This window comes from Phaenicophaeus curvirostris, chromosome Z (genome assembly GCF_032191515.1).
Source record: "Phaenicophaeus curvirostris isolate KB17595 chromosome Z, BPBGC_Pcur_1.0, whole genome shotgun sequence".
NCBI lineage: Eukaryota > Metazoa > Chordata > Aves > Cuculiformes > Cuculidae > Phaenicophaeus > Phaenicophaeus curvirostris.
This window is the reverse complement of record NC_091431.1, coordinates 57,361,313-57,387,746: the sequence shown is the minus strand read 5'-3', so window position 1 is coordinate 57,387,746 and position 26,434 is coordinate 57,361,313. Positions and strand designations below refer to the sequence as shown.

The following is a 26,434-nucleotide window of genomic DNA, read 5'->3' as shown; positions in this document are numbered from 1 at the left end:
TTGACAGCTGGACCACTTGGTGGATAAGGAATTGACGGAGTGATTGCACTTCGAGTTGTGGTCAATGGATCAGTGTCCAGGTGGAGATTGCTGGCAAGTGATGTACCCCGGGGGTGGATATTGGGACCAGTGGTGTTTAACATATTTGTTGATGTGGACAGTGGGATTGAATGCACTCGCAGCAAGTTTGCTGATGACACAGAGCTGTGTGGTACAGTTGACACACTGGAGCGAAGGGGTGCTATCCAGAGGGTATTTGGAAGGCTGAAGAGGTGAGCCTGTGCAAACACCATGAAGTTCAACAAAGCCAACTGGATTGAGAGTAGCCCTGAAGAGAAGGGCTTGGGGTTGCTGATGGATGAGAAGCTCAAAATGAGCTGGCAAATTGAGCTTGCAGCTAATAAAACTAGCCACATCCTGGGCTGCATTAAAGGTGGTGTGACCAGTAGGTTGAGGGAAGTGATTCTGCTCCTCTGCTCCTGCGAGACCTCACCTGGAGTACTGTGTTAAGATCTTGAGTCTCCAGCACTTTAGAGAAGTCACAGGAGCCCCATCCTTGGGGGTGGTCAAGGCCAGGCTGGATGAGGATTTGAGCAATCTGATGTAGTGGGAGATGTCCCTACCCATGGCAGGGGAGTTGGAACTCTAGATGATCTTTAAGGTCCCTTCCAACCCAAACCGTTCCATGATCATGTTAAGTTGATTTTTTTTTTTAATTATATGTTCTGAAGAATGTGTGAACAGACAGCATGAACCATTGAGAAGACTTGGTAGTGGAAGAACTTTTGGAGACGGAGGTAACTTTCTGTAATTCTACTGACCAGTCATATTTGATGTGTAAAATTTTACCTATTCAGGTATTCAATTCTATTGTATCAGACCCAAATGAGTATTTATGACTTAGAGGGTAATACTAGTCCTTATTTCTGTGTGAAGTAGATGCTTAGTATCACACCTTCGTTCTGACTGCACGATGTAAAATACCCCACCATATTTGCTAGAAGACAGGACTTGACATCTAAGATCAATGTTTTATTCTCCTCTTCGTTTGATTCCATTCTCCCTGGAGAGGAGTATATTTCTGGTAATTACTTTGAATCATAATGTAATATAAAAGGCAGCTGAATATTGGTATATACATATACACCATGTGAGTATACCAGTGCTCTTCTGTGCGAGAACTGAGAGTGCTTTCTTTAGTATACATAAAGTGTTATTTCGTCCCTGTCTTCTTCCCGCTTATAATGGCGACTGCCAGCCATTCTTTCGTGCAGTGCACGTGGAAGAAGTTAGTAACTGGCAGTTCAGCAGTACTGGCACATATGCTTGTATCAGTTGATTTTGAAAGGGCTACTGCCATGTAGCATCTGTCTAAATAGTTCTATGGCTATTAGGGGACTGGTTATGAATTAGGAGGATGGGAGCTCTATAGCCCTGGTCTGGGCATGTGTAGCATAAATTCTGACCTGGAGATCAGCTGTAGACCTGCTTTAAGTTCTTGTGTTTATTCGCTCAAAATATTCTACAACATTTCTGCATCACTTGGGTTGATGCCCATTATGGCAGGGGAATGCTGGACTTCATTTGACTAAGTGGGCCAGCAGCACTTTGGTGGTGCTTTGGAATGGTGGTGGACAGGTCTGCTGTAGACTCTGGCAATTGCAGTACAAGTCACAAGCTGTGTGTAATGTCTGTACTTTTTGTGGGGGTTTATATCTAGACTGTCTTTTGCATGTCTTTGAGATGTAGGTATTCTTTTTTTTAACGTGCAAAAATTTGAATGGCAGAAATTGGTAGGCACCAAGGTTTGCTGGAGAAGGAGCTACAGATGCTGTGGTAGCAGAAGTTTGTATTTATCATTACAAGAGGATAGAACAGGTGTTGAGTTGAAAAACAAAGACTAAGGAGCAAATGATGATCTCAGTTGACTGCTTGTATCTTAGATGATACCTGAAACTGTCCAGTCTCAGCTGAGAAGTAACCTTGTTTATACATGTGACTGTTTACATCATCTGCTCCCCTGTCAGAAAGGTGTAGCAATTAAGGCATGGACCCTGTCAATGAAGCAACGTGCTTGTCCCAGCATACATGCCACAGTGAAATCTTCCACGCCCGCATCTTTCTCTTCTTTTGTTCATAAACATCATGAACTATCAATTGCTTGTTGTACCTTTTATGGAAAACATGATAGACACGTGATTAGGCACAGAAATATCTTACTACAGATACACAGAAGTATACTAATGCAAAGAAAAGTGATTTTGATTAAAGCCTTAGCTAGCTTGTCAGTCCTTATCCACCAAACGAGTTCTGACCCAAAAGTCCTTTATAACAACTTTTTCAACCAGCATTCATCTTCAGACTTCTTGTCCCGTCCACGAGTGCTGATACAGCCCCAGCGTTATTGCTTTCTGTATTAGTGTCGCTGTCATCTTTGTTGTAATTACCATCTCTGCTTAAATATAGACGGGCACACAGTGCTGGCATCCACTTCAGTCCTTGACCTGTGGAAGCACAAGCAGATCTTTGACTCCATGTTATTAACTGATACGACCCTTCCCATTGGCCTGATTCCAGTGATTTTAATAATACCTTGGCTCCTTCCTTGTTGAGCTGCTGACCCTCTGTGAAGAGGAAAAAATGCTTTAATATAGGTGATTGTTCTGTTCCCTAATTCTCTCACACATTTAAGCAATGTAGTACATACAATGATTTCCCTAATCTGTTCTATGGTATTTCACCCTTCATTACCCCTTATTGTTTTAATAGCATATTTCTTAGTGTCTAATGGGCTCGTTCTACTATCACCTGTCCTTGTGGAGAATGCGGTATGCCTGTGACATATGTTATTCCCTTGGTTTGAAAAAACTTCTCAAGTTGGTCACTTACATATCCTGGCCCATTGTCTGTTTTTACCTGTGTGAGAATTCCCAGGGCTGCAAATGCGTTGACAAAATGCTTCACTATTTTGTTTGAAGATTCCTCTGTATGTGCTGTTGCCCATATCACATTTCAGTATGTTTCAATTTAAACATGTACATATCTCAGTCTTCTAAATTTGGGTATGTGTGTGATATCTATTTGCCAAATTGTAAAGCGCTTAATCCCCTCGGGTTGGAGGGGTTGTTCTTCATTGCTCTGTGAGTGTCATACTTGGCAGGTTCATGATTTTTGTAGTTTCTGCATTCGTAGAATCATGGACTGGTCAGTCAAGCCAAAGCCTCCATCTCCCCCTATGCAATTTTCTTCATGGGGTACAATTGCTGGAAAACAAATCAGCTGAGTAATTCTAGTGCCCTTTGATATAAAGCCAGAAGGCATAGGCGTCCAAGCTATTACTTGCATTGCTCTTGTAAAGTCGGCATCAGTCAATTCCAGTAAAACAAGCAATCTTTATAACAGGTGATCATGCAATTAACAGTGCATCAGGTCCGGTTTTTTTGCATTCTCTAAGGCTAATTGTTGAAGCAATACTTCTCTAGCAACGAGATTGCCTGCCTGCTTATTTAAGGTCTCATGTAGTTAGTTTAGAAAAGTGATGTATTAAATACCATTTTCCAGATTTCTTTTTTATCACAAATACAGGTGTGTTCAAAGAACTATTAATTGGGACTATATGCCCTTGATCTATTTGCTCCTCCACTGACTTTTGCAGTGCGCCCAATTTTTCACTCGTTCCAATGGCTATTCCCATTGCACTTAACACATCTCTCCCTGGTAAGATTAGTGGAACGTGCACAACAAAGGGTTGTACTATAGCCATTTAAAGATGTTCTGGCTTTCCCCCCCTCTTTTTTTTTTAAAAACTTAATGTGCACTTCAACATAGGACGATGAGTTTATAAGGACTAAACCAGATGTATTTTAGGGATTTTTGTGGAACCAAAACCTTGTGAGTAATGCTCTATAGAGTCAACTTGGAACACAGCTGCTTTGAACAAAATTAATTGTGCTATCTGGCTATCGTTTGGTATTAATATTAGTGGGGATGATGTTCATACCCTTGCTTGAATTATTCCAGTAAAGCCTGTATCTGTGACCCCAGGTAAAACAAAGATTCCCAACTGAGTTATTGATAATCATTCTAATAACAAGGCAGTAAAGCCACCCCCCAGTGATCCTTTTACATTCAGTAGTATTGTATGAACTGTGTACGATTGCATCACTACTGCGATGGTGATGGACACGTCCGTCCTGGCACTGCTGCTGGATCTTCCTCTGAGGTGAGAGCTGCTGCTTGCCGTGGAGGCATCTGTGTCAGCACATGCCTCTGAACCATGCTTTGCTCCTGGTTTTTCGACAATACTGTCCTGTTCTTATCCTATTGTAATCTACACCAACTGGCAAAATGTTTACCCTTTCCCCACACCAAGGGCAGATTTTAGGCCCTCTATCCTGGCATTGGATGTGGCAGTCTCGTTTAAAATGTCCCTCCTTGCCACATCTATAACAGAATGTCTTTCTGTCTGACTGGTTTACAGTCAGGGCAGCAGCCATCAGCTGTGCTTGGTAGGTAAATGATCCCAGCTGTTGTTGTAGGATTTTTCAGACTGTGACATATCTTTCTGTGTTTCTCATTAGGATTTTTTATTGCTTATTGTAAATTTAAGACTACTTTAACTGCTTGGTTGTCTACCTGCTTGTTGAGTGCATCCTTCAGTCTGTCTATAAATGTCTTATACGGGTCATGTCTGTTTCAACTTTCTGACATCCGGTATCTTTATAAACCAAAAAGCCACGCTTGTTGTAAAATTGCATTATTTAAACTGGCTTGAATCTTGAACTGCTACCAACATTGTTCCCGAAACTGCCTGTGTTACAGAAAGCAGCAGCGCGTGGCCCGCGGCGCAGTTAGTACTTTCTCTACAGGTTTTTGAGTCTCCAGCCTCCCGCAAACAAATCTCATGGAAAGTTTGTAGCTGCTTAAGGTCACTGCACCTCCGCAGATGAAAATAAAGTTCTTTGATGGTCTGTTGGCCCTGGATCAAAGGGACTGTTGGCAGCTGCTGATGGCCCTGCACTGGCTTCCAAATACAGAATATTGCTGCCCTCCTGCTTTTTCCATGGTTCTGCTAAATCTTTGCATAATCTCAACTGTTTTGACAATTTGATCATTAATTTCCAGGTAGATAACAGGCTTACTGCCCCAGGGTCGTTCCTGGTAGCCATGTCCCACAATTTAAATCCCACAGCATCCCAGACTTTTATATCATATGCAGGAGTCAAATCTAAACCTGTATCCTGACCCTGTATCCATTTTAATAAAGTCCCGAATCCCTTTCTTTAAACTTGGTTTTAAGGTACCTAGTGTACTCTGCTCTTCCAGGGACAGCGAAGACCCCATTATTCCCGAGTTCCCAGTTGCTCACCTTTTTTTCAAGGCTTTTACTCATCTGGACTGCTTCAGTGTTCCACACTGGTCAAAATTTGTCCAACCGGACGTCGCTACAGCCACTTCTGTCCAGTGGTTATGATCCTGAATATCAGGGTTTGCCCTGAGAGGTGTGGGTCCCTCTCAAGTTGGGCGCCATTTGTAGTGATTAAGACATGGACCCTGTTGATGAGGCAACAAGCGAGATCACCTTAATTGAGAGGATGAAAACCTTATATAGTGTTTCTGTATCCAGCAAACAGCTATCCCAGTGAATTTCCACCTGTGAGAATCCCACAGTACAATGATAGAGTGCAACCCACTGTTCCCACAGATGTGCCTCTTACCTTCATGTTTTCCATCTAGCGCATTCTCTTCTTATTAACTCACTGGTCTTAATAAAGATGACAAGGTCTCAACAAGCTAGTGAGTATGAGAACACCGGCTGTTTGCTCTGTGCTTGCTGCTAATATTATGAGTATGCCAAGGCATCAGCTGCTTGTCCCAGCATACACGCCACAGTGAAATCTTTCATGCCTGCAAAGGGGTGACTAGGGAAAGAGATCAGAAATAAAAACAGACCAGATACTTGGCGTCACCTGCCGAAAACAGCTGTATGAGCAGTTCTGAGTTACAAAAAAAATTGACAGATCTGAAAGGTGTGATTTCAAAACCTCAATCATAGAAGGCAGCAATTGCAGTAGAACTTGACTGTGCGGCACTGGTTATGAGAACTGAGAAGTTACGAATGCAGTCATTTGTCCTGTGACTGAACCAGGATCCTGAACAGATCTGCATTGTAACTGAAGAGTTGAAAGCCAGCCGCTTATATAGGGTAGGTGCCTGTAAAGTTCAAGACTGATTTACTTATTGCAAGAAGCAATACTACAGAAGAGCAGTGGAGTCTTGTTTTTACACTTTTTGGCAAAAAAATATTTCTTCCTTTCATTTTTGTTGTGTGTCTAGGCAAATCACTTAGCTTTACTCTACTTTTGATCTGAATTCATTAAATAAAGACTGCGTAGAAGTAATTGTCAGGCAAAAGGTGCTTTGTCTGCATGTGCAAAACTGGGCAAACTTAAGTTATTCTGTGCAATGCTGTACTGCAGGTTTTCAAGAAAGGAACATGGCGGAAGATTGTAGCACACAAAATAGAGCTTTTAGAGGATTTCCTGCTGGCTTTGGGTGAAGTGATAGTAAGTTTTTTTATATTAGCTGTTTGTGTGGTAAGAACATACATTTCTTAACTCTTTCTGGGTTTGCTTGCTCCATGAGAACTACTAGCATATAGGTGAGAGGTGTGAAATAGCTTCTGTTCTTCAGCTGTATTATGGAATGTGGATGGTATCTTTGGAAAAAGGCACTGGGGATAAGGCAGTGTAGGTTGGAGTTACAAAGAATCTGCTGGGGCTGTTGCACTGTAGAGTTTCTGAAGTAAATAATATTAGCTTTAAGCACAGTATTCTGTTATTTTAGAGACTGTCCGCTATACTTTGTATTATTTACAGGTACTAAAGGTGAGCAAAGGGATGGACCTCAATCTGGAGGTTTTTTTGACTCTAGAAGAGGAAGAACATTTGCAGGTGAGACTTTTTAGTAGGGTAGTGAACCTCTCAGATTTCCCTGTTAGTGACAATGCACTATTGTCTTAGCCTTGCTAAATCTGTCACTGTGATTGTTCTTCTTGTCTGAATTAAGACCCTACTGCAAGTGTTAGATAGCTTGTTTTCATGCCCACACAAGACATGTTTGCAACTTGGATAGATTTTAGTAACTGGGTTTTCAAAGCTGTTGTCTTCCATATTTTTTTTCTTGTTTCTGCTGCTACCGGGTTAGTTAATGCACAGCGAAGCAGAGGTGTTAGCCTTAAAATCCAAAGCAAGCCTTTAAGGACATGCTCAGTTTCAAAATAGCCACTCACACCCCCTGTAAAAGGAAGTAGTGTTTTGCATTTGTCCAGGCTGACAAGTAAGGTTTGAAGCTCTGAGAGGCCAGGTCTTCTTTATGACTTGGTTCTGATATTGGGTTTTTTTTTTTTTTTGCCTACAAAGGATATTTCCCTTATGTTCCTGTCTTTATTTGCTACTGATGCTACTGTAATGTGTAACCTATGTATTGTGCTACCTAGAGCATAGTATCTGTCAGTTGCTGAAGTCCTGCCGTTCAAATTAGGAGTTCCATTACTATGTGGTAGTGAGTAGCAGATGGCCGATATTCTCAGCCTAAGAATGTTTTCTGTAATACTGGTAGAAGAATTTTTGAATGTAGACTGAATTTTTGAATAGCAGATGGCTGTTATTCTCAGCCTAAGAACGTTTTCTGTAATACTGGTAGAAGAATTTTTGACTGTAGAAAAGATAAAATGAATAGTATGTGTTTTCAGAAGTGCTCCTTAGTATCCAACAAATAATTGATGTGCCTCTTATTTTGACTTAAATCCAAATAAAGTTTTTCAGGTTTTTTTGTACCTAAGCTTTTATTGTTAATTCATTCTATCAACCATATCAGGACCCAGTACTGAGTTTTCTAAGTGCCTCTGGGATTTTTTCTTTAAGGTTCTTATTTAGATTTTCTCTCAAACATGTTTTATTTCCTAAAACCAGTTAACTTTGTTATGCTTTCTTTCACAACATCTTACAACAAATGTAATGAGGAAGCAGGTTCTGAAAGAGGTGAGTAGCTTCTTCAGAAGCAGCGTGCCAGTTGTAATTTGCTTTTGACTCAAGCAACATTCTCTTCCTTGAAGTTGTTGAAACTAATGGGGTATAAAGAAGGCAGTGATATGGGTAAGTGCATAACCATCGCGAAACTACTCATGCCACTTGAGTTGCTAAGCAAATACTGTTAAACTCAGTACATTTAAACTTTCTTCATCTTTAAATTGCTGGACAGTGCAGTGTTGGTTCTCATGTAAAGAAAGACTCCTCTTTTGGGATGGAATTCCTCTGTTCTTTCTAACAGTAAAGCTTGTCTACTTGAGACACAAGTATTGGAGGACTTAATTGGCAGTAGTGTAGGCATCTAAGTGATGATAATCATTAAAGCAAATCAGAAAGAAAAAACACATTCTCAGTTTCAGATGCTATAGCATCTGGAATGCTACTTCTAGAAGATGAGCTTAATGTGTTTTACTGAGCGCAAGTTAGTAAAGAGTTTCGTGAGTTGTATGTTCAGGACACCAGGTGGAGATGTGTGATGAGTAGTGACTTTGACATGTACGGAAATTATCATTTGGGACAATCTGTTAGAATGTTTACTTACCTGCAGTGTTTTTTATGAATTATTTGAGCCTTATTTTTGCACAAAGACAAATTGCAAACTTCTGACTTTGGTAGGAGTAATTTTCATTCCTGATCCGTCCTTGTTTGAGGTCCTTGTGAAATGGCTTCTACTTCTAAGCTTTCATGAAATAATGTTATACCTCTGAGATGATAAGCATGGAAAATATCTTAAGGAATACAAAACTGTAGAGGTACTACCACCAACAGATAGATTTTATCCTTGCATATTATAAAACTAAGTATATAAAACTAGTATTCTAACACTAAGTTCTAATAGAATTAATTTATGAAATTTCTTGCCTTCCTGGAAAGTGGAGAGAAGTCTAAATGACATCCTACTAAACTTAACTTCAGTTGCTCCATACTTAAAATAGTTTTGGTTTATGTTATTTTTATGCTGGTCACAAACTTCAGTGGTTGTGTTCTTAAGGTCCAAAGGTGACTTACGTGCCCCCTCCTCCACCTGATGAAGAACAAGCCATCTTTGCACGCTACCAGACAGGAATTAATTTTGACAAGTACGATGAAAACATTGTTGAAGTGTCAGGAATTGACCCTCCAGCACCATTACTGGTTAGTGAACTCATTCATGTCAGGGGTTTTGTTGAGCATGATTCTGCAAGGATGTATGGTGAGTGTTCTAGTCACTGCAAATGAGAATATTAATAAGGGTTTCTAATTTTGCAGACAGTGCTGTGTTACAAGGAGATACTGCCCATTTGAAAGATATACATTGGAATATAAAGTTACATTGGCAAATTACAGAAATGGCCTGGAGAAACTAATATTGGAGGGACAGGCAATACAGTTCTTAAATTGCGAAAAATACTGGTTATAGATCTTTAAAGAAAGAGGTCTTTGGTAGCAGTTCCTGGGAAGACTGGTAAGGTCATCTTGTTGAAATCTGTTAGTGAGGGATCTGTCACAATGTAAATGCACATTTGTCAGCATAGTTTTCATTTGGACAGAGAAATTTCCTGAGGTCATTCCTAGCCCTGTTTTCTGTGGCTGCAATTTAAAAGCAATAATGTAACTTGTCTTCTGCTCCAAATTAGGTGGTAAAAACCACTCCCTCTTTTTCAGGGAGAATGAAGTAGGGCAGAGGGAGTGATAGCACTTACGTTGAAAGAGAAGATGCAGAGTTTTATTTCCATGTGTCTTCTGGAAGGTTTTCTCACTGAAGTTAAACTGATTTTTTGATGTGTGATGCTTTTTAATGTTGGAAGGTGATGTTGCTGTAGCTCTGCTTGAATACTGTGTTCAGTTCTGGGCCCCTCACCACAAGAAGGATGTTGAGGCTCTGGAGCGAGTCCAGAGAAGAGCAGTGAAGCTGGTGAAGGGGCTGGAGAACAGGCTTTATGAGGAACGGCTGAGGGAGCTGGGGTTGTTTAGCCTGGAGAAGAGGAGGCTGAGGGGAGACCTCATTGCTCTCTACAACTACCTGAAAGGGCGTTGTAGAGAGGAGGGTGCTGGCCTCTTCTCCCAAGTGACAGGGGACAGGACAAGAGGGAATGGCCTCAAGCTCCGCCAGGGGAGGTTCAGGCTGGACATTAGGAAAAAAAATTTTCATGGAAAGGGTCATTGGGCACTGGCAGAGGCTGCCCAGGGAGGTGGTTGAGTCCCCTTCCCTGGAGGTGTTTAAGGTATGGGTGGATGAGGTGCTGAGGGGCATGGTTTAGTGTTTGATAGGAATGGTTGGACTTGATGATCTGGTGGATCTTTTCCAACCTGGTGATTCTATGATTCTGTGATTCCCCATACCAGTTTTAGCAGAGAAACTAAATGTGTATGTCCTACATGAAATATGACTGAAGAATTTTAGTTTGATTTCACAGGATGCTGTGATCTGAGTTTTACCTGCTTGAATCCAGATTTATGGCTTCTGAGTAGGTTTTTCTCAAAGCTAATAACACCAAGTGAAGGCCTTCGCTGTCCTACAATCAATTTTAGTAGAATGACATGAGCGTATTGAAGAAACTTATGAGGCTTTCACCTGTAGGAAACTTGGCAATATTGATGTCTGGGGAAACCCCGTCTAAAGTTAATACTTCTAGTGTTTGTATGTATGTATCCGATGGTACCTCAGTTTTTAAACTTCAAACCTCTGTGGTTGTGTACTGTGAATAATATTTTTTTTTCCTCTTACAGTCTTTTGAAGAAGCTAACCTCTGTCAGACTTTAAACAGGAATATTGCTAAAGCTGGATACTGTAAACTTACTCCCGTGCAAAAGTACAGCATTCCTATTATACTGGCAGGACGGGACTTAATGGCATGTGCCCAGACAGGATCAGGAAAAACTGTAAGCATTTGTCACACCCTGAAGTAGACAAGAGTAGGACCCAGAATTGTATTTAAACGTTTAGTTTATTAACTATAATGTTACAATTCTAAGTCAAGAATATAAGCTTACGTCTAGGCCAATATTAGTGTTCTGTAAGGGTTGAAAAAGGACTATACGACCTGTACGGGGTTCGGTGATAGAGTCTTTAGGTGTTTCCTAGAAGCTGCTGAAGGTGAAGTTTCTGCAAACGGTCCGGCACGGTGCCCGTGGGTTGTCTGATTTTGTGGGGCTTTTTTGGTTTATGCTTTCTGTTTTTTTAATTAAAACTTCTGCTAGATTGTAACAGTGTGTCATCCTTGGTTTGGTCAGGTCTCATCTAAACCAGACTTAGTTTTAGATAATTCAGTATTATTCATGGGATAGTGTTGAGACTTATTAGTAAGTTGAGAGTGGTCTTGACTTGTTAAACTGTCTAATGTACCCAAATCTAACCACTGAGAGCTCTGTATGAGAATACTTGGATATTAAGTATAGCTTTTTGCCTTTCAGTATTGTGTGGAATTCTAACTTTATGTAGCTTATTAGTTGTTTTGAAATACCTCTTCTGTTTGCAGAGAGGGAATGTCCAAGGCTTGTGCTAAAAATGCTCTGAATGCTTTTGGGGCTGCTGTGCAGGTTCTGTTTTGGAGGTGACTAGTCTTACGTGGATGTTAAGGTGCTCGTGCAGCTGTGTTGCAAACTGATCTGTTGTAATGGTCTGGAGAATGGTGGTAACATGATTACTTTACAAATCTACTAATGATAATGGGAGGCTTGTAAGTAAATGTTAAGGAGGGTTTTTGATCCTGGGGTACATAATTATCAGTATCTGTCAGCATCGTGTATGGAACTTCCTGAAGAACTCACAAGTTAGACAGTGCATGATTCTATTTCTGCATTATTAGACTCTTTGGGTCCAGGGAGGTATTTTCATGCTTCTTAAACAAGAAGAAATAAGCTTTAATGTTCTGTAGTGCATCTAAGTCAATTCTTTTGTGGTCTGAATTCCTTGAATTTGATAATGTGCTGTATAATTTTGGCTTTGAGATTGATACACAGGTTTTAGTGGAACTGATGAAAGCTTTAACACTAAGCAGCATAAATACCGAGTTTCTTTTTAGGCAGCTTTTCTTCTACCAATTGTGGCCCACATGATGAAAGAGGGTGTAACTGGCAGTAGCTTTAAGGAGCAGCAAGAACCGGAATGTATTATTGTTGCCCCAACTAGGGAACTGATAAATCAGATCTTCCTAGAAGCAAGAAAATTTGTGTATGGGTAAGCTCTTGCACTGTTGCCTGGTGTTAATTATTAGTTATTACTTTGAATCAGCAGTTCTTTGGTTTCTTTTTCATGAACACTTAACAGATTTTTTCTGTGCCTATAGAATGACTATGAACACTTGAATTTAGATGATAATACTGGCTAGTAGTAATCTTACTATATGGCTAGGGATTTAAACTACTAATGTTCCCAATATTGGTGGGGACAGATATGGGGCAGTCTTACTCCACCTTGAATTGGAACAAGATCAGGGACTGAACCTGTTCCCTCTAAAGAATTGCATGCATATTGCTCAGTTCAGCTTGATAAGATTAAGCTCTTTGGTTTAGTTCAGAAATAGGAATATGAAACATGGATATTAATTTATAGTGGATAAATCTTGACATGCTGTGAGTTCAGCCTGTTTCTGTTCTTGACTGAAAGTTTCTGAAAAGCGCCGATTAAACCTAGTAAATTTCTACCATTGTTGTATATGAAGTTAAATTAGTATCTTCAAGAATAAACAGTTTGAATTTGAGCATGAAAATACTCATGGTATGCATGTAAAAGCCTTAGGTTATAAAGATAAGCATGTAAGCTTGCTCTTCAGCTATGTCAGGTAGTTCTTGCTTGTATGGGTAGTTTTGTACAGGAGAATATCTAACATAACTTTACTTGGTAGGTCTAGCCAAAACTCTTAGTAGTTTAGTGTTTGAATGAGTTTGCAGTCCCTGATGCTTGAATGGCACACTGCAGGGCTGGTGTGATTAGTTGCTTTGCAAAATCCGCCTGTGTGGGTTTGTTGTTTTTTTTTTTTTTTCACTATCCTTTAAAGGTGTGGAAAAATTACTTCTGAAGCCTTAAAGGCATGTATTTGGTTCTGCATTTTGTAAGTATGCTGTATAGAAGGAAACAACATATAAGTGTTTTGGCTTTTAGTGCCTCAGCTGAAAGGAGGAAAGAATGCAGGTGAAATCAAGTGTTCTTTCCAAGTAAGCAGCCTGTGCAGCCTCTGTTATGTAGTGTGAAGGGGAACTTGGAGCTTACACTAAGTGAGTTTCCGGTCTGGGATCCTGCTTTTGGTCATAAGCTGTGTTGTTTGATGAAGGAATTGAACCACTGAGTAAGCTGGTGTAAAGTTTATCTGATGATCTTTTACATAATTTTGTGAAAGAATATTGTTTGCATACTTACATAATTAATCAGTGTTTTTTCTGTATCATAGAACGTGTATAAGGCCTGTTGTTATCTATGGAGGTACACAAATAGGCCATTCAATTCGCCAGATAATGCAAGGCTGTAATATGCTGTGTGCCACTCCAGGAAGGCTTCTAGATATCATTGGAAAAAAGAAGGTAAGATCTTAAAATGTAATCTGACTTCTCTAAGCACTTCTTAGGTTTTTACAAAATGGTTTTCATTCTTCAGATTTGATAGAAGGAAAGATAGAGGCATGAAAAATGGTCAGTATGCTGCCTTTATACTAGCATTTAAAATACAAGTGAGCTGCTCTCGAAGTATCTAACTACCATGGGATTTTTGAAGGGGTACCATGAGTCCAGATCTCTTCAATGCTTTCAAGAGCCCACTGAAGAAAGTCAGTCTATATGAAACCGGCTGCAGTATTCTTGGCTATTAAATTTTATAATTTTTAAATACATGGAGCACCTTCTTTTGGTTCTCATGGAAAATTCCATAGCAGATTTTCACATGCTGTCCTGCTTGATTTGCCACAATAGCTTTTCTCTGTCTGGAGGCATGCTAATATTGATTCTTTAAATGCTTAAATATTGGTTTTATTCAAAATATAAAAACCTCCAGGTGTAGCATTGTATTTGAGTTTTCATTTTTCCAGCCACTGTAAGTTCAAGTAGAAATTGCTACATGTTATAGTGCTGGCTCAGTGGTGATGTACTAGACGAATGAAGTTTGGAAAAAGCACTTCTTGATAGTGAACTGGAGACAGGCTTTTCTGTGGTTGTCAGCGTGACAGCTTTGGTGAGAAACAGTGAAGTTGTAATGTCCTTAATGCTTTCTGACAATTTTTTCAGAAAAAGGAGTTTTTGACAATGTGAGGGTTATATGAGAGAGCCTTTCAAAAACTCGAGACATAATTTCAAAGTAGATGTGCTGAATAATACCCGATCTGTAGGTTTCATCTTGGGTTTACATTGCTGAAGTAATTTCCAAAGCACTTTGGAGTATGCATACTGATAGAATTAGTGCAGATTAAAAAAATTAGATGTCGAGATGCAAATAAAACAGTGCGCGTAGGCTTTTATTTGTGGATATTTAAATTTTACTAGAAAGAACAAAGCAAAAGGTGGATTTTGGCAATTAAGACATTCTATAAGTGTGTACTGTTGGTGAACCAATAAATTTTTTTCACTGAAATACTTGCAGATTGGTTTGCGTAATGTGAAGTATTTGGTGCTAGATGAAGCAGACCGCATGCTTGAAATGGGTTTTGGGTTAGATATGAAGAAGCTTGTTTCTTTACCAAACATGCCACCAAGAGAAGAACGTCAGACGCTGATGTTAAGTGCCACTTTTCCTGAAGAAGTTCGGAGGTGAGTAAAGGAAAAATGGAAATATATCTGAAGATGTATAGCGCAAGATGTCTGAAGAGTTGTTAAGGGCACTCCTTATGTTGAAAAGCTTATATTACTAGAAGATATTGAAAAGCTACCATGTTAACATTGCTTGCTGAAGATTCCCCTTTATTTTAGGTAGCAGAACTAATAACTTGCATAGATTAACTCCTTGCTTCAGGTGGGAAATCTGAGGCAACTCATGAAGTTTTTCTGAAGGCTTTTAAATTCCAGTTCTGCAGAAGCCTTTGTGCTGTTCATTTTTATTTCTTGTCCTTCCTCCTCCACCACATCTGTGCAGTCTCAAGAACATTGGTCCTGATCTTGTGCAAGCAGCACTGTCTTTGGCACTAGGGCACAATATAAACAGACATCCCAAGTGCTGCTCAGCTCACGAGGCATTCTGTTATGCAGTTGTTATTTACGTGCATAACTGCTATTTCATTTCATTATTTTTAAAGCTTCTACAAATGGGTTGAGAATAAACCTTACAGCTCTACTACTCACTACCACTTTCAGTTCCACTTCCCAGACTCTGAGAGAACAGTCTTCAACACATAGTAGTGGGATTGCTGAGCCTGGAGTAACAGAACAAAACACCTGTTCTCCATGGGTGGATGGTAGTGATTCAATATTTCCAGTTTTGAAGAGGCAAGCATCTGAACACTCGTTCTTAAATCTGAGGAGTCTGAACTTCAATTTGAGCAGTTGACATAATCTTGGTGGCTTTTGCAGTAGGGATACTGTTATGACAAGTGTCACTAAAAACGGCCAGTAAGCATGCTGCAGTTTGAGAGCATTTGAACTCATCAGACCATTGCTCTGAAGTATGTGTGTTGGTACTTAAATGAGTCAAATCCTAACCACTTCAGACCTTCAAAAAGACTGGATGATCTTTTTTGAGGTACGGAGGAAACATCTTCAGTGGTTAACTGTCCTAGGACTGCCTTGTCACATTCAGTTAGTTAATACTGACACTTGTTGGGGAGATAAATCGCCTTTCTTTTCTTTGAGTAGGATTGAATTCACTTCAGACTCTGTCTTAAGTCACCGATTGTGGCTTTGGCTCCTCGGTTTAGACTTCTTTCGTAGAATTTTTTTATGTTAAGGTCTTTTAGTGACGAATACTGGTGGTGCTCCTGCGGCTGGAAATCAAAGCGTTGAAATGATACTGCAGATGTGTGTTTCATACTCATGCTGTGTTTAGTATGTGTGTGGGAATATGTGTTCACTTCCCACCACATCTTGGGAAAAGATCAGATGTGTCTCCCTTCAGGGTACACAGCATGGTCTGATTGGCTCAGGTTTTGGGGTTGAGAGGAATCTTGATGCCTTAATCCTAGATCTGTTGTCTTTATGAATGTATGTCAGCTGATGCTCTTACATTTTGCTGCATATTGAGGGTTGAGTAGAATCCTATATTACTAGCATCTGAAAGAACATCCCTTCATGCAAGAGATGTACTGTCTGCTTCTGTTTAATGGAAAAAAAGCACATCTGCCTTTCCACTGTCAGTCTTTTAGGATTTCCAAGTGCTGGTGGAGGACTTGAAACCTGAGCATTTGGACCATGGTTTGGAAGTGCATAATAACATTCTTGTAACCTTCTGAAACTGGAATGCATAATGGCATTAGGGAGTGAAAACCCTTCTCGTCTGGAGTCAGTTTCTTCTTGGGTGTACTGCCTTTCTGATTCTGGAGTCAGAAAGACTGCTATTCTCCATCAAAACTCTTTTGGACAGCATACTACTTTGGTAGTATAGGATAAGGTGCTTTTTTTTTGGCCCTGCTAGGTTCAGGCTTTCCTATGCTTCTGTTTAGTGAGTGTAATCAGGTTTAGTTTTAACATACTGTCTGGTTTTCCATCTGAATTTGGGTCACTGCTGTGATGTAAACTTGTTCATTTTCTATGAAAAACACCTTTTCATGGCAATTATGCCTATAAATTGGGTGGGAGATTCAAGGCCTTTGGGCATTCCTTTACCATTTTTAAGATTTTCCTCTTTTAGGAATTTTTTGTGAAGCTTGAGTTTGACTGTTTTCGGTTAGATGTCAACTTGTTTGTCATCATAATTTTACTGTAGTAGAAGCTGCTGTGTGTCCCCTGGACATGAAGCACACTTGTGTATTGATCTGTTAATACAGTTTAGTAAAATGTGAGGATTATGGGGCATTCCAAGGAATTATCTATTTTGGCAAGTTTGATCTCTCTCATAGGATCACCGATTTAAGGAATAACTGAAGGAATACTGTTTGAACAAAGAGCACATGGCTTTTGCCTACGGCCACTGATACCATGTAGTCATATAATCATAGAATGGTTCATGTTGGAAGGGACAGTGAAGGTCACCTTGTTCAAACCCCCTGCAATAAGCATGGACATCTTCATGTAGATCAAGTTGCTCAGAGCCCTGTCTTGCCTTACCTTGAATGTTTCCAAGGATGGGGTCATCTACCACCTCTCTGGGAAACCTTTTCCAGTGCTTCACCACCCTTAGTGAAAAAAAAATCACAGTAGGGTCTTCTCTGTGTCTTCTCTCCAAGCTGAACAACCCCAGCTCTTATCAGCCTCTCTTCACAGGGCAGGTGTTCCAGGCCTTTGATCATTTTTGTGGCCCTCCTTGCGACCTGCTTCATGACCCTCCTGTGCTGAGGGCTGTGGAGCTGGATGCAGTGTTCCAGATCTGGTCTCAGCAGAGCAGAGGAGCAGAATCGCGTGCCTTGACCTGATGGCCACATTTTTTCAGATGTAGGCCAGGACATGGTTGGCCTTCTGGGCTGTGAGCAAGCACGTTTTGTTGGTTCATGTCCTGCTTCTCATATACCCCTAGGTCCTTCTCTGCAGGGCTCATCTTACTCTCTTCACCCCCCTAGCCTGTATCAGTACTGAAGGTTGCCCTGATCCTGGTGCAGCACCTTGCACTTGCCCTTGTTGAACCTCATGGGGTTTTCACAAGCCCATTTGTCCAACTTGCTAAGGTCCGTCTGGATGGCACCCCATCCCTCAGGGGTGTCAGCCTCACCTCTCAGCTTGGTATCTTCCAGAGACTTGCTGAGGTTGCACTCAATCCCAGTCTGTGTCATTGGTAAAGATATTGAACACCAGTAATAAACCGTTTTTAAGCAGTGCTTTTGTTGAATAGTCAAAAAGGATCATGGTGTCTTTTTGAGATTTGTTTTGAATTCTGATCTGTGTAGGATTATCCGCTGTCACTTAAGCATATGAGGAGCTAGTACCCTGAGAAGGCTTCTCAGTAACCCATTTTGCTACAAGTGTATATCTGGACCTCTTCCTGAGATGGCTGTAAAATGCAGTGTATTCTGAAAAGTTGGAGGCATGTAATCAGTCTGGTCACCTTATTGATCAGGTTTTTATGTACAGCAGTCTAGAAATAATGCATGTGTGACTGCTTATATGCTCTGCCTTGTGAGGAATGGTACAAGTGTTGTGAGGGTTGCTTAAACATAAATGAAGTTACTTGTTCTTAAAGCAAAATTAAGCTATGTAATAGGTTTCATGCTGCTCAATTTTGTTTCCTTTCAAGGCTGGCTGGTGAATTTTTGAAAACTGATTACTTATTTGTTGTTGTTGGACACATGGGTGCAGCTTGCAGTGATGTTCAGCAAGAAGTTCTTCAGGTTCCTCAGTATTTGAAGAGGCATAAACTGATAGAAATTCTACAAAGCATAGGTAACTTTCCTTATTGCTAGTCATTTTCCAAGGAAGACAAAATAGCTTGTTTTTAAACTTGTCCACTTGCAGTTGATCAGATCATGATTTCATTCTGTTGTGCGTATTATGTGCTCTACAAAACTACTGATTAAAGCTTGAACCAGACCTCAGGGAGTTGTAGGTTTTTAGGCATATTAGCATTTTGGGTATTTGTGAAGTTCTTATCTCTGTTGAGTACTAGCAGACAAGCTTCCCAGGTAGTTAGTTAATTTTTTTTTTCATATGGTCAGTTACAACAGTTCAGCATCTTGGGGTATTATCTCCGTATAATACATAAGTGCATTAAACTTATTGTATGTACATTTGGGGCTGCGCTTCGTTAATGACAAGGAATTTTCTTTTTGGTCTGAGTTTATCTTAGGTTTTATTGCTGAAACCTGGAAGGCAGTTTGAAATTAAATGTGGTCTCTGTACCTTGCTGTCCAGTGCTCAGACTTACAGCCCTATGCTGTAGAAAGGGGATGCATAATTAATGCAGAGAACATTTGTTTCCTTCTTTTATTGAGGAGAAAAATACAGTGCTCTTGTCTTCCCCTGGGAGCCTGTGCTGATCTAGAAATTGATGGATAGCATTTATTTAAGTTGAACACAGGCAAGAAATTGAAATCGTATCTTAAAGAAACTATTCAAACCCCACTCTAATATTAAATGTTTATGTAAGTAATTGTAGCTGTGAGTAGTTAAAATACATGAGGTGTCGAACTGCAGTGGATCTGAACCCTTGTTTTAACATAACATAGTTCCTGAAAGAACCATGGTGTTCGTGGACAAACGGAAAAAAGCAGACTACCTAGCAGCATTTCTTTGTCAAGAAAAAATACCAGCTACTAGCATCCATGGGTAAGTATTTTTTTTAAATGAAACACGGGTAGTAGTATTAATTGAAAGTCTTATCTTTTGGAAGGCTTACATAGAGATTTCCTGTTCACCATGGCTGTGTGACTTAGCTTGCCTGGTTTCAAATAGCTGTGTAATTCTTAGCAGCTTAGTCCCACTGAGAATGTCATGTTTCTAGAGGCCAGTTCTCACAGCATAGCTGCATATACCTCTTTCTGGATGACCACGACTCAAATGCTGTATATGAACTGGAGAGTCTTATGCCTAATGTTGTTATAAAAAAAAAAAATAATTAAAAAACATGTAAAGTTCAGTAGAAAAAGCTGTTGTTCATATGTAGTTTTTATCCTTTGCTTAACTGAAGCCAGACTTTTTGATGTTAGTGGGGAAATGATATTTGTTAATTCAAGTGGCAGTTGTGGACCTTTGAATCCTGTCTTACAGGCTTCCTTGAAGTGATTGGGTAAGTCATGTGTGATAATGATTTCTAACGATGCTGTCATTTCTGCCTGTTTGATGCATTTATGGGTGTGGTATTTCATAGAATCATAGAGTCATAGAATAACCATGTTGGAAGAGACCCACCGGATCATCCAGTCCAGCCATTCCTATCAAACACTAAACCATGCCCCTTAGCACCTGGTCCACCCGTGCCTTAAACACCTCCAGGGAAGGTGACTCAACCACCTCCCTGGGCAGCCTGTTCCAGTGCCCAATGACCCTTTCCGTGAAGAATTTTTTCCTAATGTCCAGCCTAAATCTCCCCCGGCAGAGCTTGAGGCCATTCCGTCTTGTCCTGTCCCCTGTCACTTGGGAGAAGAGGCCAGCACCCTCCTCTCTACAACCTCCTTTCAGGTAGTTGTAGAGAGCAATGAGGTCTCCCCTCAGCCTCCTCTTCTCCAGGCTAAACAACCCCAGCTCTCTCAGCCGCTCCTCGTAAGACTTGTTCTCCAGCCCCCTCACCAGCTTTGTTGCTCTTCTCGGGACTCGCTCCAGAGCCTCAACATCCTTCTTGTGGTGAGGGGCCCAGAACTGAACACAGTATTCGAGGAGTGGTCTCACCAGTGCCAAGTACAGAGGGGGAATAACCTCCCTGGACCTGCTGGTCACACCATTTCTGATCCAAGCCAAGATGCCATTGGCCTTCTTGGCCACTTGGGCACTGCTGGCTCATGTTCAGTCACTGTCAACCAACACCCCCAGGTCTCTCTCCTTCAGGCAGCTTTCTAGACAGACTTCTCCTAGTCTATAGCACTGCACAGGGTTGTTGTGCCCCAAGTGCAGGACCCGGCACTTGGCCTTGTTAAACCTCATGCCATTTGTATGGAGATGAATCTAAAGAGAAGCTGCTTGTACCTTATGTTTGTACTTTACTTATTAGTGCTGCACAATTTTTTTTTGCTGAACAAATGATGAGAAACAAGGTGAGATAGTCACTAATTCCAGGTCTAAACCTACCAAAAAAGATGGTCTGTCTTTCACGTAATAAGCTGGAATTCAGTTCTGTGGTGTTTGTTTACATGTCAAGATGTAGGACAAGCTGAATCTTGGAATCCCAGTGAAGTGTAGCACATAAACTGTAATTTTGCAATACTTTTTACCTTGTAATAGGAGGAGGGGATGTGAATTCTTACCAATAGAATAGTTTTAGGCAGTGTTCTGACAGAATATCAAGGGTATACGTGGGTTAAAATGATATTTGTACACAGATAAATGTTTGTATCCTGTGTCCTGTCAGTCTTCCAGGCATGCGAAGGGTAATTTTGAAAAGATCTGTCTTTCAGTGTATCCCACAATCTCTGTTGTGTTAGAGGAAGTTCTTACCACATTTCTGTGTTATTATTGCACCAAGTTAAGGTGTGCTTAAAAATGGAATAACTGGTTTCATGGAAAGGGTCATTGGGAACTGGAACAGGCTGCCCAGGGAGGTGGTTGAGTCACCTTCCCTGGAGGTGTTTAAGGCACGGGTGGATGAGGTGCTAAGGCGAATGGTTTAGTCTTTGATAGGAATGGTTGGACTCGATGATCCGGTGGGTCTCTTCCAACCTGGTTATTCTATGATTCTATGGAAGCTGCTGAGCTGTCATGAATGTTAATGATTTCTGATTCATATGAGTTTTGAGCTGAAGTAACTGTTGTTCTTCTCTGGAACAGTGGTCATGCAAAACTTCACAAGATGTTCCATGTTAGATTCAAAAGAGCACTGTTTTTTAGCTTTCTAATTTGTTCTTTCATTTGGACAACAAAACATGAGTTGAAGTCCGTATTTAAGTACCGGATAATCTGTAACTGGATTGACTGGATAAAAACTCTTTAGAAATACAAACTCCAAGCCAAATCTAGTTTTCTTCTCATGGTGATAAACAGGGGACAATTTCTGTACTGTTGGCTGGGCACACTATCTGAAAAATGGCCTATGCAGGAATCTAGGTCGGCTTAAGCTTTGCTGTTCTGGCTCCATGCTGGTAAGCAGTAGGAAGAGGGCTTCTAACTATGGCTTGAGAAAACAATCAGTTAAACAAATAGATCATCAGTGAATTTGCATGACCATTTCTGATGCATCTAAGAAAATTTGTTTGTCTAGAGATGTAGGTTAAATATTTGGTTTGTCTTACTGCTCCTAGGTTAATTCAGTAAACCTAAACTGGTAGTATACGGGTTGTTCCCTCCTTCCCATCCCCTGAGAACTACTTCTGAATTATGAGTTTTTAACTTGTATCTTAATAATACTGCAGACTTTTTTAGTTGTTAATTCTAACCATTGCTTTCTTTGTAGAAACAGGGAACAGAGAGAGAGAGAAATAGCTCTTCATGATTTTCGTTCGGGAAAGTGTCCAGTTCTTGTGGCAACTTCTGTGGCAGGAAGAGGTCTGGATATTGAAAATGTTCAACATGTTATTAATTTTGATCTTCCCCCCACCATTGAAGAGTATGTGCACCGAATTGGACGCACTGGTCGTTGTGGAAATACAGGCAAAGCAGTTTGCTTCTTTGATAGCAGTTCAGATGGCCGTCTTGCACGATCTCTAGTTAAAGTTCTTTCAGATGTAAGTTTCAAATCTTGGTGCTTAGCTTTTTCTGTTAGGATTTCACTTTAATGTACTGAGCAACTACTATTTCTTTGGTACTGTTATGGAACTCATAGCATGAATTGGTAAAGCAGTTGGTAAAAGTCTCTTAAACTCACTTTTCAAATTCTGTAGGCCCATCAGGAGGTTCCTGTTTGGTTGGAAGAAATGGCTTTTGGTTTTGAAGGACAAAATAATACCCAGAAGGTAAGTCTGGGAATGAACTGCAAGTCTTGGCTTTTTGAACTTTCTCTCAGCATAAAAGTCTGTTTAGCAGAGAATGCCACTGAAACTGTTTTGACTCTGACAATGTCCCTTATCTTGGCTGTGCATCTTCAAAGTACTTGTTATTTCTGAAGCTAATTTTGAACAACTTGCTTGACTTGGACTTCTGCAGCGTGGCCTCACTGGCTGCATTAGTCTTGATCCGTAGTGTCAAGAGCTGGTCTGTGAAAGAAGAGGTACGCTGAAGTTCCAGAAGTTTCTCTACTGCACAGGTAGAGGAGCATATAGTTGCTGATTACACATTCACTGCTTGTTATGAATTGCTCAGTCAGGTAATGCCATTTGACTGAAAAGTTCAGCTAATTATAACTCAATATATGCCCCAGTGTGATCTGTGTCAAAGTTGTTCTTAATGCCTGTGATGAGAAGGAGCCTTCTGGTCTCTTACTGTTGCCGATATCAGATGTCAAAATACAGATTGGGTAACTGAGATAGCCTAGGTAGCATAACTCTCAAACCATTCTCCATTCACTGGTTTAGGATTTAAATCCTACACCTACTCCTACTTAAAGAATTTTTTTTTTCAACTGATGTTTGCTACTTCTTGCTTTTACCTTATTTGGATTTTAACCCTTTCATCAAAAGCCTTTCCTTGATCTCTTGCTTCTGTAAGAAATTTATCACATCTCAGTTGCATTCCAAATGTGAATACTGTCTGGGAGACCACAAGAGAAATGCTCTCACTGCTTATACTGTCTGAAGCTAGAGTTCAAGTTCAGTCCTTCTTTTGATTAATTATCGTAATTATTGGAAGTATTAGATGATTTGAGTGTATTTACTAGTCTTAACTGGTTCACTCTCAGGTCTGAATCTTTTTAATTTGGGTCTTCATGGGACTTCAGTTACATGCTTAAGCATTTGACTCTTCCTTGTGCTTGCAGCCTTAGTGGATCTTCTTTTGTCCTGTTCAAAGACACTTTTTAAATTTGGATAGATTACTTTCAAAGGTGGATCTCTTCAGCCTTTGAGTCTAGATTGCTTCCAAATACCTATCTCTAGCCTTTTTGCAGTGTTCTCCAGCATGTCATGAAATCTGTCATTTCTAGGTCCAAGTCTGTCCTTCATGCTCCTTAAGACATCTGAGTTACTAAAACTGCCTGCTGCTCTTTGTCCTTGTACTTGTGAATGGAGCAGTTTCAGGGGATATCTGTTTGCCTTTGGAGTATTGCCTCTTAGTCACATATGCAGTGCCCCAGCTCTCAAGTTAGATCATCAGGTTATGATTCCTTTCTTAGACTACCTGATGCCAGTGATTTTGACAGAAACGGTGCTTTTTTAATCAGCCCTCTTTTTTTTTTCTTAGAAATTAATGATTAAGGTTGTTTTTTCCTGTTTGCTATTACTGAGAGGCTTGTATCATCTGGTGTTCATTATGGATCCTGATTCCTTTATTTTTTGTGGTTTTCCAGTATTTACTTTCAAAGGGAATGTATGAAAGGGCCATTTGATCATCAAATGATTAATTTGAAAGAGGAATCTGGAGGCTCTTACCTGATTATTTTGGAACAATCTTATAGATAGGGCTTCATCCTTTTTCCAAAGGAAAATGATTTTTCTGGGAAAGTAATGCAGACAGCCATTCTTAAAGAAGAAGTGACGAAGGAAATAGTTCTTCAAAGTTGCGTGAACTGATTTGTGTTGGGTAAGAGAAATTGAGATTTGAACTTTAGGAAGGATTATTCCCATACGTGATAAAATCTGAAGTTGGTTAAGCTGTGTTGATTTCACACCCTGGTCTAAAACCTTAGGTATAGAAGTTTAATCAAGAAAGTGGTCCTGTATTTATTGTAAAAATATGATATTAAAATTACATTGTGACATGCATGCAGAAAGCTAGCATTGTTTTGTAGTGACTTTTACTGTTGAATAACTGAAAGTATTAACAATTCTAAACTAGCATCTCTTCTGTTTTCTAGGTTTACAGAGGCAGAGACAACATGAACCAAGGAGGAATGATGTATTCTGCGAGTGAAGTTGATTCATGGGATTAAAACTACTTTAGTACCAAACTAGGTTGTATTCTGTTGTGTTTTAAGTGAACAGTTGCAGTTAATGTTCCTTACTGTTGATCTTGCAGAACACTTAATGTCGTAAAGAGTAGCTGATGTCATATGCTAAAGCTTTTAGCAATGTATGTATACTCTGTTATGATGAAGCCAGTGATGATTATCACTTAATGTAGGAAGTCAAAAGCAGATCTTTTGGAAACACTTCAGATATTAAGTGCTACAAATTTGTGTTTGATGCTTGGTAGCTAGTATGCTGCTGTGAAAAGGTAGGTGTTTTGCAAGTGGAAAATAGATCACTCGAACTTAACTATGTTGTTACTAGTATTTTGCATGGAAGGATAGCCTTTTGAAGACCCATTTTGGGAAACAGCTTCATTTAAAGGGGTAACCTAATGTTAGTTCCTTTTCGCAACAGATCTGTTATAAAATGGCAGCGTAGCGATGAGATGATTTAACCTTAAAGACTTGTTAAACATCTTGTAAGCAGTTACTAATAAAAGCTTGAGCAGGTATTGATAGTTGCTTCTACATCAGATATATAAAAAAGCATGTCATTGTGTTTTGAACTGGTGTTACTTTGATATGTGTGGAACCTGTGCATAGAAATAAAAGGTCAGTGGCTACGTCCACAAGTTAATTGAAATAATTTTTTTTACAGAGCAGTCGTCAGAGAAGCATGGAGCCCTCTGTTGCTTCTAGTATTAGGTTTTCGCATTTGACACACCTAAGTACTCTTCTGCTACTTCTGTGGAAAAGTTTGCTGTAGAATAAGCTTGGTAGGTCAAGTCCAAAAGAGTTGCACAGGTTGTAGAAGCTATAGAGGGCAAGCAGCCATTAGCAGTTCAAAGAGATATCCTTAAAACCTGGGTTTTCTTTGAAATTCTTTTGTTGACCAGTGTAGTATGCCACAAAGATGCATATCGTTTTGTCCTAGAAGGACACAGAAAGAAATGGCAAAGTAATTGTTATAATTTGTAATGTCTTACACAGTTGAACAAGGTTACAAGCTTCTCGCATGTTCTCTGGCAGTTAGCACACAATAGTGAGCGCTATTTCTTATATAGTCTTTCCACTTCTTAAAGGGAAATGATACTTCTAAGCTCTGCTTACAAGAGTGAAGGTTTGATGCCCAAGTTTGAGAACTGGCACTCACTTGGGCAGTATTATGGAATGTCTTATTGTGGAAAAGTGGGCTGCCATTCTTATTTTCTGTGTGCATGTTTTCAAAGTGTTTTACCTACTTCTATAGCTACTTAAAAAAAATACTGTTACTTTTGTAGGCTGTTCTACTGCTATGTACTGTGCAGAAAAGTAAAATAAGTGTTAGTTTTGTACTTGGAAGTGAGCTGAGGAGCTGACATACCTAAATTACTACTTCTAAGCAGTGGATATATTAAAGTTTGAATCTATAACTCAGCATACAGTACCCTAAATAGCATGACTTCTTTTCCTGACAAGTCTTGAGCATTTTTGCATCCATTCTCAATTTTGTGTCAGAAACTGAGGGTGCTTTTGATTCCTGGCTGCATCAAATGAAGTGAACTGTAATTTTTGAAGTAAGCTGTACAGCTGGTTAAGCCTTCAATTTCTGTGAAGAGAAACCAAAGGAAATAGAGTCCTGGGCTGCTTGTAACCTAGGTTAAACATATGAAGGGAACCTGACTTAGCCTTATTTACA

General features: G+C 40.0%; 1 protein-coding gene across 1 annotated transcript; it reads left to right on the top strand.

Annotated features, from left to right (window-relative positions):
• The first annotated feature begins 291 nt into the window (after positions 1 to 291).
• Positions 292 to 24,738, top strand: DDX4 (DEAD-box helicase 4). Its single transcript, XM_069881173.1, has 13 exons — positions 292 to 445; positions 6,879 to 6,953; positions 7,974 to 8,042; positions 9,082 to 9,224; positions 10,800 to 10,952; positions 12,095 to 12,249; positions 13,460 to 13,589; positions 14,638 to 14,804; positions 18,370 to 18,515; positions 19,298 to 19,397; positions 22,171 to 22,441; positions 22,598 to 22,669; positions 24,664 to 24,738. Exons 1-13 carry the CDS (start codon positions 292 to 294, stop codon positions 24,736 to 24,738), a joined length of 1,710 nt encoding a protein of 569 aa, XP_069737274.1.
• Positions 24,739 to 26,434: the final 1,696 nt, after the last annotated feature.